The following is a 10,789-nucleotide window of genomic DNA, read 5'->3' as shown; positions in this document are numbered from 1 at the left end:
AATCCAACATAATTCTGAAAACTTTCAAACAGAAACGAAAGGCCTGTTATTAGAGCACAAATGCAATGTGAAACAAATATGTTCACACACTCACACACACATAAGGTGTGACTGCCACATACAGCATTTGTAGAGTTTAGCAAACAAAATAAGCCACAAATATAGATATGAAGAGGTGGTTTGTCTTCTGAATGCTGAACGCTCTGTGAGTAGTAAGGAAGAAAGTGTTGGGTATCGAAAGTGCAAGAAATTTGTGCATGTGTGTGTGGGTGGAGGGATGAGGGTGTGTTTGTGGTTTTTTACTCTGTACACTATTGGGGGAACAAAGAGTCAGACTTAAAAGCGTTAATCAAATACTTTCTTTATATAAATGCACATGTGAGTAATGATCAACATTAGAGAGTCTTGGCCGGTGTTTGTTGTGAAGTTACTGAAATGTTCTCTAGGGACTGGACATATTTAACATTTTACCCTGCAACACAAACCATCAGGACAGCTCAATTTGTCTTTATATCTCTTGTTTACAGTTACTTTTTGATTTTTAGCCTTTTGTCTTGTGGGTCATACAGAGAGTATGCAAACACACAATATTCAGAAGACTTTCTCTAGACTCAGTGTATCATTTAACAATTCCCCACCGTGATGAATTCAATGTTAGTGCATTTGACAGCGGAAGGACAGTTTCTGGGAATGAGCATATGAGTAAAGGGTTTCTGAGAATCAGTCTTATCTCAGTCACAAAAAATAGCTGACACATCTATGATAACATCTTAAACCATTGGTCAATTTAAACTTCTCATATTTGTTCATTTACTTACTTTATGACGTCAAATGTATGTTTAATTGTAAATGCTTTATCTCAGTGGGAAATGTTTAGATTATGAATATGATAAACAAATATGTTTTAGCTTACTGTCCTCAATTTGTAATGAAAGAGATAGATAGATAGATAATTTTATGAATAGATAAAATACATTTTATGAAGTGAAACGAGTGCTTTGTTTGGGCAAAAACATAATTTACCACTTTATTTTCAAAAAAAATAATAATTGCGCGTTCACACAACAATGTCAACTCTCATGAACGTGTGTTGGAGAATAATATTTAGTAAATGTCTTTATTACTTTTCTGGAGCTTGAAGTATTAGTTGAGTAGCTGTCAATAGAGGGACAGAAATCTCTCAGATTTCATTAAAAAGATCTTCATTTGTGTTCTGAAGATGAATGAAAGTCTTGTGGGTTTGGAACAACATGAGGGTGAGTAATTAATGAGTAATTAATTCCCCATTTTTATTTTGGGGAAACTAACCCTTTAATTTTATTTAAAAACAAGACAAAATCCCTCCAGTTTTTTTTTTGTTGTACAAAATTAAGAATGTGCTTAAATATACAGCTATAATATCATTCCGTAAATTCATAAACACATTTTTACAGCATGAAACATTATTAACTGGTTTGTAGTTTTCAACATATTTTTACTGATGTTTCCATCAGTATGACATTTTTGTTATCTTGGTGACAAATCAGCTATAGCCTGGATAAAACCAGACCCTTCTCAGTCGTAACTGAGTTAGGGTCCGGGGAAGGTTCATTCACAGCTCACTTCCAAAGGGGCGTCATCAACGGACGTCGCTCATATGTCTCAGGGCGCAATTGGATAGACCTTAAAACCAACCAGATCGATCGTCAGCTTGTAAAGCCCGCCTCAACGTTTTTGATTGGTGCCTCGATTTGGAAAGTTTGGAAATGAGCTTGAATGGGCTCTTCGCCAGACTAACTTGCAGAGCAAATCTAAATTTGCCAGAAGTTCATCTGGGTTTTCCCAGGCTACAAATAAGCACAATTTGCAACAACAACGTAGAACACATCACAGAAAACTGAACATTTAAGTTTGCAAGCCAAGGCATAAAAATAAATGTACAAGATGACATGTACGATTTTCAGTGGCAACACAAAACTCTCTGCCATACATCCCGGGTCAAAATGACAAACTTGTTGAGGATAAATAGATGTGATAACTAACTAATAGTTTTTTTGTTCTTTTACAATACATTTCAAAAGTTTGGGGTCTGTAAGATAAAAAAGAAAAGAAATTACTTTTATTCAGGAAGGACACATTAAATTGAACAAAAGTGAATGTAAAGACATTTATAACGTTACAAAAAATGTTTGTATTTCAAATAAATGCTGTTCTTTTGGACTTTCTACTCATCAAAGTATCCTGAAAAAAATGTATCCTGGTTTCAAAATATTAAGCAGCACAACTGCTTTCAACATTGATAATAACAATGTTTCTTGAGCATCAAATCATCATATTAGAATGATTTCTGTGGGATCATGTGACACTGAAGTCTGGAATGATGCTTTGCATTACAGGAATAAATTACAATTTTAAATCTATTCACATATAAAACAGTTCTTTTAAATTGTAATAATATTTCACATTATTACTGTTTTTACTGTATTTTTGTTCAAATAAATGTAGCCTTTATGAGCATAAGAGATCTTACCGACTCCAAACTTTTAAACTAGTTTATATAAAGCCTTTAATGCATGACAGAACATTCATTTACACATTCAATTGAAACGTCCTATGCCTTATTGTCCACTCGTCAAAGTGCAATATCTCTGTTGTTCTGTCCTCCTCTCCAGCGGTTTCTCAGTTTGCGCATCACCATGCGGATGGGCTCAGTGTACTGCTTGTTGGCCAGTCCCAGTATCAGCGGAATGACGGCCATGCTCCCGATTCCCGTACAGGACATGATGATGTACAGAGAGGAGCTTGACAAGCTCACCCCGCTCTGCAGAGCCGTCACGGACATGAGTTGGTAGATGATATACGGCACCCAGCAGACCAAGAACGTGAGGGACACGGCGGCCACGCATTTGGCGTAACGCAGGTTAAGCTGCTGCTCGTGGTCCGTCGGCTGCTGCTGCTGAAGACGGTCCACGGCCCGGTGGATCTTGCAGATGTTCTGCAGCTGCTTGTGTGCGATCCACAACACCCGTCCCATCATGCCCGCGATGGACAGCATGGCCGGCAGAACCAGTCCGCACACTTCCAGATAAATGAAGGCCTTGGGAAAAACCTGTTTGTAGGAGCAAACCTCCTCCTCTTTGGATGTGTTACCAACTGTGGTTGATCTAAATAACGTCTGGTTTGGGTTGGAGCTCTTGTTGGCATTGGGTTCCACCCAATTATTCCATCCAAAAGCAGGGAGGGATGCGTATAGCAACGGCGGGAGCCAAACTATTAATAAGGCCAAGGGAAAGCAGCGGTGAACCCAGAACTGGCTGTGGTGGAGCGGGCTGACGATACACAGGTAGCGCTCGTAATGCACCATCACCAGATTGAAGAGGAACGACAAGAACAGAAAGTTGGGGAAGATGTACATGACCAAACAATGCTTGAAGTCCAGATTCCGGTCGAGTGTCATGCGGGGAATGAAAGGCAGGGTGATGCCCGTGCACAAGTCGGCCACCAGCAGACTCAAGAAGAAGTAGTTTGGGGTGTTGTGCAGCTGCCGGTTACAGGCGATGCCTATGATAATGAAGAGGTTGGAGAAGATGATGATTGAAGAGAGTGGAACTGTCAGATAGAAGATCAGTTTCTCTTTGTTCAGCTTGTCATCCATGATGGAGAGCTGTTCCCCACTGGATTAAACCAGGCTAAACCTTCTCCATCCACAGAGAGAGTCCTGAAAACATAAGTAAAATATAGTAAACAAACAGGTCTTGCCTATTATATCAGTTCAGTTGCTTGGAGACATAATCATTCATCTCAGTGCTACCAGTTTGTTTTACTTCCCTTTTATATAAGACAGAATGAGAATTAACATCTGACCCACCTGATATTAATTAAAGGAATAGGTCACACAAAAAATGAAAACTCTCATGATTAACTCACCTCCATTTAATTTCAAATTCATATGCTTTTATTTATTTCTGTGGTAGTGTTTTTTCTAATGTCATTACTGTACCATTTTTAAATATGAATTAGTCTTTATTTTTTATATTTTCATTTTAAAGTTTTAGTAATTGTGTTTTGTTTGTCATTTTTTTATATTTCAATTTAGTTTTTAGTAATTTTTGTTTTAGCTTTAGACATTTTAATACAGTTTAGATTTTTAATATTCTTTATTACTTATGTTAACGTTTAAATTATTCCAATTAACGTCAATGTTTTACAGTAGTTAACAATAACAACACTGTGTCCTGGCCAATTTTGCCCATTGGCTTCTATCATCATGTCCTCCTGATCATCCCCATATACTGTATACTGATTGGCTTCATCACTGCCTCCTCTCCACCAGTAAGCTGGTGTGTGGTGGGCGTTCTGGCGCAATATGGCTGCCGTCGCATCATCCAGGTGATGCTGCACATTGGTGATAGTTGAGGAGTTTGCCCCTTCCATATGTAAAAGCACTTTGAGTACCTAAAAAAGTGCTATATAAATGTAACAAATTATTAATCATTATTATTGCTATAGAACACAAAAATAAATCTTCCATCAACTCTTTTTTGTTTGTGTATAGTATAGTGTATAATCACTGTCTCTTTGAGTTTGTGTATAGTATAGTGTATAGTCACTGTCTAGATCTTTCTCGCCAGCGAAGCTGTGAAATTGCTGAAAGATTCTGCTAAAAAACAGCATATGGTTTTGGAACTATATGAGGGTCAAAATGAGGGAATTTTCATGCCTTTAACATCTGATCAGTTTGAATTCAATACTTTTTTTTAGTATTTGACCTTTCCACTGGATGTTTCTTTATCATGATGCAGAGTTCTCACTTAAAATGACTCTACTTCTAATGCTGGAGTTGACGCAGTAAAGACAGAGAATACAGATACAAACCACAACCAAAGCTGCATGACCCCAAAGTATTAGAGAACATGTTAACCTTTTTTTAGGTCATGAAAGCCAGTCCTGCACAATTGCATCTGGCTAATGTTTAAATATTCATATAGATTCATGTTTCCATTTGCATTAAACAATGGTGGCATGACCGCTATCAAATGTCCATCACTTGCACCAAGCAAACTTTCCTTCTCATTCAAGGTATAAATGCACTGAAGTTCAGTGATGCTTTCTGTTGAATTTGGTCTTTAATTTTACTTTTCCCTTGAAGATAATGATTCACTCACTAGAAATCACCACGAAAAATATAATCATATTACATTGATAACAATTACAGATATAAAAGTGAAATATTACAAATAGTAAGCCATTCTGATTTTTTAACTCAAATTATTACGTTGATAATATAATTTGTAGGGATGTACAGATATGAAAAATGTGGCCGATGCCGACAATTCTTTATATTTAAAAAGCCAATAACCAATATATTGCCCAATATATATAAATCCAAGCCTGGTTACAAAAATAAAAGTTTAAACATTAAAAGCCATGTCCAAAGCACACAATTATAATGTTTTGTTATCATTATAATTTTATGTAGCCTATGACAGACTTGCGCTGCACATGTTGCACTTCACAGTATTTTCTTTTTTGACGTGATTCCAATCATATTTCAAGCAATTCAAATCCCTCATTGTGAACACTGCACATCTGAAGTGTCTTAGCTGAGGGAAATAATTTATTATTTATCAGCTTTAATATTGGCCACATTTTCTTATCAGCCCGACAACAATAACATTATAAAAGAACATATATCAGCCCGTACCGATATGGTGGCCGATATATGTGCATCCCTAGTTGTAATACAAAATTTTCTTTTGAATAAAAAAATGAAATTTAAGTAGTGTAATCAGACTTTTGTTTCCCAGTAGGCCCTACACTTGAAATGAGGCAGTGAAACTAAAAGAAACATGTCTGTCAAACACTCACCTTACATGTTAATCTTCATACAGTAGACTCGCATAAGATGTTCCAGCCATGTGTGTGATCAGGTTCTCTCACAAGTGAACTCTTCTGTGTTCCTCTCCCCACACCAGCATTTGCGGACTGAGATCGGAGTTGTTCACAGTAGTCAGCAGGATGCTTCTTAAAGGGACAGTGACCTCATTCTGACTTCGGCTGTGAAGCATCACAAGAGAGGTATTTCAACTCAGGAAGCAACAGTTTACACTCGATTTATGAGATAGATGTGGGAGGCATGGAAACATGCGATGCTGATATCTAATTGTATATTTCTATCATAAAAAATAGTTTAATTACATTGAAGGGGTATTTTGTACAACAAGTATAAACTAAAAAGAGAGTGTTGCACATAACATTTGTACTACTACTATGCAGTAGAATATACTCTAACATTTAAAATGATATTACACAAAAAGGAACAATTTGTCATTTAGGCTATTATCCTTATGTTATTCCAAGCCTGTAATTTATTTTTTCTTCTGCGAAACACAAAATGAGAAAAATGTATGAGCTGTTCATTTCTAATTTACAATGAAAGTAGATGGGGATTTACACTACTGTTCAAAAGTTTTAGAAAGATGTCTCTTATGCTCACTAAGGCTGGATTTGTTTGATCAAAAATACAGTAAAAACACTAATATTGTGAAATATTATTATAATTTAAAATAAAGGAATAAATGTAATTTATTCCTGGGATCAATGCTGAATTTTCAGCATCACTAATGTCTTCAGTGTCACAATCCCTCAGAAATCATTCTAATATGCTGATTTGCTGCTCAAGAACTATTATTATAAACTATTATTATATAAACTATAAACTATTATTATAAACTATAATTATTATTATTATTATTATTATTATCAATGTTGAAAACTGATTTTTGTGGAAACTGTATATTCAAATACATTTTCCCCCAGGATTCCCTGATGAAAAGAACAAGTTTATTTTAAATAGAACTCTTTTGCAACATTATAAACGTCTTTACTATCACATTTGATTAATTTAATGCATCCTTTTTGAATAAAAGAAATAATTCCTTTAAAAAAAAAAAAAACTAACAGACCCCAAATGTTTGAACGGTAGTGTATACTTCCAAAAGGGACAAAAGTACACCATTGAAGTATCATAAAGTGTAGCCGTGCACAATATTTCAAGTCTTCCGAAGCTATATGATATGAAAAATTAGGTTATTGTTTACTTGTGACATACAAAATGGCAATTGCTTTCAGTGACTTCAAACCTTTCAGATTAAATTTAACAAAACAAAACAACATTAGGCTGAGAAAAAGATGACACAATTTTAAATGCTTGAAATCCTTTAGACCTTAGATACATCCAAATATGCTTTACTTACTGTACATAGTTTGTAAGGTCTCTACTGTACTCTAACAGCAGTGATGCTTGTGAACAACATTCAGTTTGCTGAGAAAAAGCAGGCGGGCGGCAGTCAGGCTTGCTTTGCCTGGTGCCACAGCAAACACATCTATCAGCCTCTGTGTCATTTTCCAAAGGTTCCCCTCGGATGGCCTCATCACTGAGATACGCAGCGTCACAAGTGCAGAAACGCACAAACACACACAGACCTAGGAAAAACACATAAAAGGAAAGGCCTGTGTTACGTAATTAAATACACATTGTGGGATGAGGGACAGGAAATGGACACTTGGACATTCTGTGGCTGTTTTCCTGAGTGGTCAGAAGTGAAACCGCTATGGATGGAAGACATCGCTCATCTGATGTCAGAGTTGTCCAGACACCTGGACAGAAAGAGTTATGGCCACATAACAAACGGTTTCCAAACTTGCATGATTGTTGGAAGTATATTTTTGGCCATGTGAGAACATGCAAAGCTCTTAAAGGGGCATTCGGCAACTCTAGCTATTTCTTCGCTGATTTTCATTTTTGTTGTCGCATGTTTTCTCAACGAGCTCCCCCTACAGCTGTGAGGCGTATATTTCACAACAATGTCGTAAAAAAACTCACTTGCGGCACCCTTCTCCCCCTTTCTACCGCTGCTCATGTGGATTTGTTATTATCGGAGCCGGCCGACTTTATCGTGTGAAGCTGTGTCTACCGAGGTGGGTAATACCATAGATATCCATGATAAAGGCTAGATGTCTCGTCCGCGCTGCTGGCCAATGGAGGTCGACGTCAGCACCTGGCGGCCATCTTGTCACAGGCAGCTCGCTCACTCGTAACATTGTGTTTTATGGTGCATGTACTTTTTAAATAACCATGACTTGCTCAATTTTCTACCAATTTTCAAACGGTTTGGTTCGTTATAAACGTCAGAGATGTAAGTATGACACTGCACACTTATGAATAATTATGTATGAATTATGTAAACATCCAGTATTATAGCCACATTAATAACGATAGTAAGAAACCAAACCGTTTCCAAATTTGCCAAGATTTCAGCGAGATAAGAGTATTTGTGTTCTCACCTTACATCAGGTACCACAGAGCCTGCCAGAAAGCTTGCCTGTGACAAGATGGCCGCCGGTGATGACGATAGAGACTCCGCCGTAAGACATCTAGCCTTTATTATGGATATCTATGGGTAATACATCATACACATTGAGGGTGGCGTGTGTGTTTATGTCGAATTGCCGTAAAGCAGTTTGTGTTTCTCGTTTGTTCTCGCTTCTCACGAGACTTCCTATTTCCAATTTACCGGGACGTTAATCCCAAGGAGGTAATCCATCAGCCGGAAACTGAAGCCTCGCGGGAGCCGCCATTAGCATTCCATTGACTCCCATTCATTTTGGCGTCACTTTGACAGCGAATAACTTTATATCTGAGGCGTCCAAAAACTTAATTTGTCCATTATTTATTTCTAAAGAAACACGACAATGTATAAAAGGCTCCATTACTTTGTATCTTACGTTATGGCCCCGTAGAAGCCGTTTTTGTAAAAATAGGCTAACGATTGCGTCATTACCACACGACTTTCTGTCGCACAATAGAGACATTACCGTATAGACAGGAGGAGAAGCTCGCAGGCAATCTTTTACTGTCTATGAGGCAATCGGGGGGACATAGAGGCATAAAGTCAAGGGAGAAGCCCATAGATAGAGAGTCCATAAAAGCAACGGGACAAAATATTTCAACAACGTTTTTGAGGAATTAGGTGATTCAGATTTGTCTTGGCACAGCTACTAGAAGATGTACAACTGTCAGACTGTCGTCAAGCTCAGTTTGAGCCTGCGCAGTCGCTCAGCCATCAGACAGGAAGTGCAATAATTGGGCTTCAGTCTTCTCCTCTGAAATCAATGGGGTCACTGTTTCCATTTCTTTTACTGTCTAGGGTTAATCCTCATGTTGCAAGGTTGGTTTTCCGCCTGGGAACGTTTGGGGGAGCGGGGAAAGTCCCCATTCTCACCAGAACAGGTTATTAAACCATCCAAATGATTTCTAAACGGTTTTATTAAGTTGAAATAGTTGCCGAATGCCCATTTAAAGGGATAGTTCACCCACAAATGTAAATATTGTTTTCATTTCTGTTTTCTGTGAAACACAAAAGAAGTTAGTTTGAATACAGGTTTGGAATAACATGATGGTGAGTAAATTAAACTATCCTTTTGAAAGGTTATTTGTAAATAGATATTTTTTTTTAATTAAATGGTGCTTTTCCGTGGCAAACTTACACTCACAATTTAGAATTCTATGTTTAAAAAATTAAATGATGCATTCTAGCCCCTAAAGGGACATGGTGATAGAAAAAAACATGAGGGGAGAAAAAAATAAATATCGTACTCTTGCAAATATACAGTTGGGTAATTAGCCTATATTGTATATCATTTGCGGGTATCAGGGAGCCGCTATCTCTCCTTACTGTCTTCACGTGATAAGTGAAATCTGATGTACTGTAATGTAACCGACTACCACAGTAAGCCTAACAACGTTCCTTTCACGAGTTCACACTTACATCAAATTAACCGAGTAAAGATTATGTGTATTTGGAATGCTGTCCAGGGCAGGGCTGCGGGCTCGGAATATTTGGCCCGAACCCAGAGTATTCCCCCCGGTTGTTGTAAGAGTTAAGACTAGAAGTGATCAGATGGGGTGGTGGAGTGATGCAGTTAAACTGTCAACGAACAGAGGTAAGTCTTCTTGACATCTTAACTCGTTGATTGGGTTGATTAATGTGCTCTTTAATTGTTTAATTAGGTTTAATTATCTGAACGTGATCCTCCCGAACTTTAATAAAAATTAATTTAGGGTAGAATCCGTTTTTTCCATACCTTTCTGAGTTCAGATGATGTGTCTACTGGCGCGAGGGCGGGACAACCTGTCCCTCGCGTGATATCGACCAATTGCAAACCACAACCATCCAATGATTCCTGATGGACAAAATCAAGTCCCGTCCTTTTTTTTTTCTTGTTCGAGATAACTATAGTTATCCTTGTTGGATAATTATAGGGAAGAAAAGACAATCGCAACTTCCGTTTCATGTATACTTTCATATTTTTGTGGAAACCGTGACACATTATTATTCATGATCCTTTGATGAATAGAAAGTTTTAAAGAACAGCATTTATTTGAAAGTAGTTAGAAAAAGTTGACATTTATAAAAAAAAAAAAAAAAAAAAATTAAGACAAGTTGGACAACACAGAGTTACCGTGTGTGTTTGGCCTCAGAAACGCCAGGAGCACAAAGGTTGATGATCTCTTCTCATAAAGCCTATTTTTCTTCCCAGTAGCTTTTTCAGTGGACCTCTGTAGTAAATATATGCCCAGGAGCTATAAAATGAGAAAAATGTTTAACTACAAATTTTATACATGCCAAATGCCTCAGTGACAAGCATTAAAAGCAGGAAATAGGGTAAAGGCCAAGCACTTCACGGCAGCCAAATGACTTTACCATGGCTTTTTGCAGTAGGATATATCCGTTTGACAAACACAAAA

General features: G+C 37.4%; 1 protein-coding gene across 1 annotated transcript; it reads right to left on the bottom strand.

The window, feature by feature from the left end:
- Window positions 1-1,286: 1,286 nt before the first annotated feature.
- On the bottom strand, window positions 1,287-9,409 carry gpbar1 (G protein-coupled bile acid receptor 1). Its single transcript, XM_077215300.1, has 4 exons — window positions 9,359-9,409; window positions 7,236-7,755; window positions 5,848-6,036; window positions 1,287-3,697 (listed from the first exon to the last, which is right to left on the bottom strand). Exon 4 carries the CDS (start codon window positions 3,632-3,634, stop codon window positions 2,612-2,614), a length of 1,023 nt encoding a protein of 340 aa, XP_077071415.1. The 5' UTR covers window positions 3,635-3,697; window positions 5,848-6,036; window positions 7,236-7,755; window positions 9,359-9,409; the 3' UTR covers window positions 1,287-2,611.
- Window positions 9,410-10,789: the final 1,380 nt, after the last annotated feature.

Source organism: Siphateles boraxobius, unplaced genomic scaffold, assembly GCF_051911475.1.
Source record: "Siphateles boraxobius isolate OS27281-9 unplaced genomic scaffold, OSU_SipBor_1 7, whole genome shotgun sequence".
Classification (NCBI taxonomy): Eukaryota; Metazoa; Chordata; class Actinopteri; order Cypriniformes; family Leuciscidae; genus Siphateles; species Siphateles boraxobius.
This window is presented reverse-complemented; position numbering and strand designations above follow the sequence as displayed.

Coding starts and splice junctions, on each gene's coding strand:
- gpbar1 (XM_077215300.1), bottom strand. CDS start 3,634: ATGGATGACAAGCTGAACAAAGAGAAACTGATCTTCTATCTGACAGTT.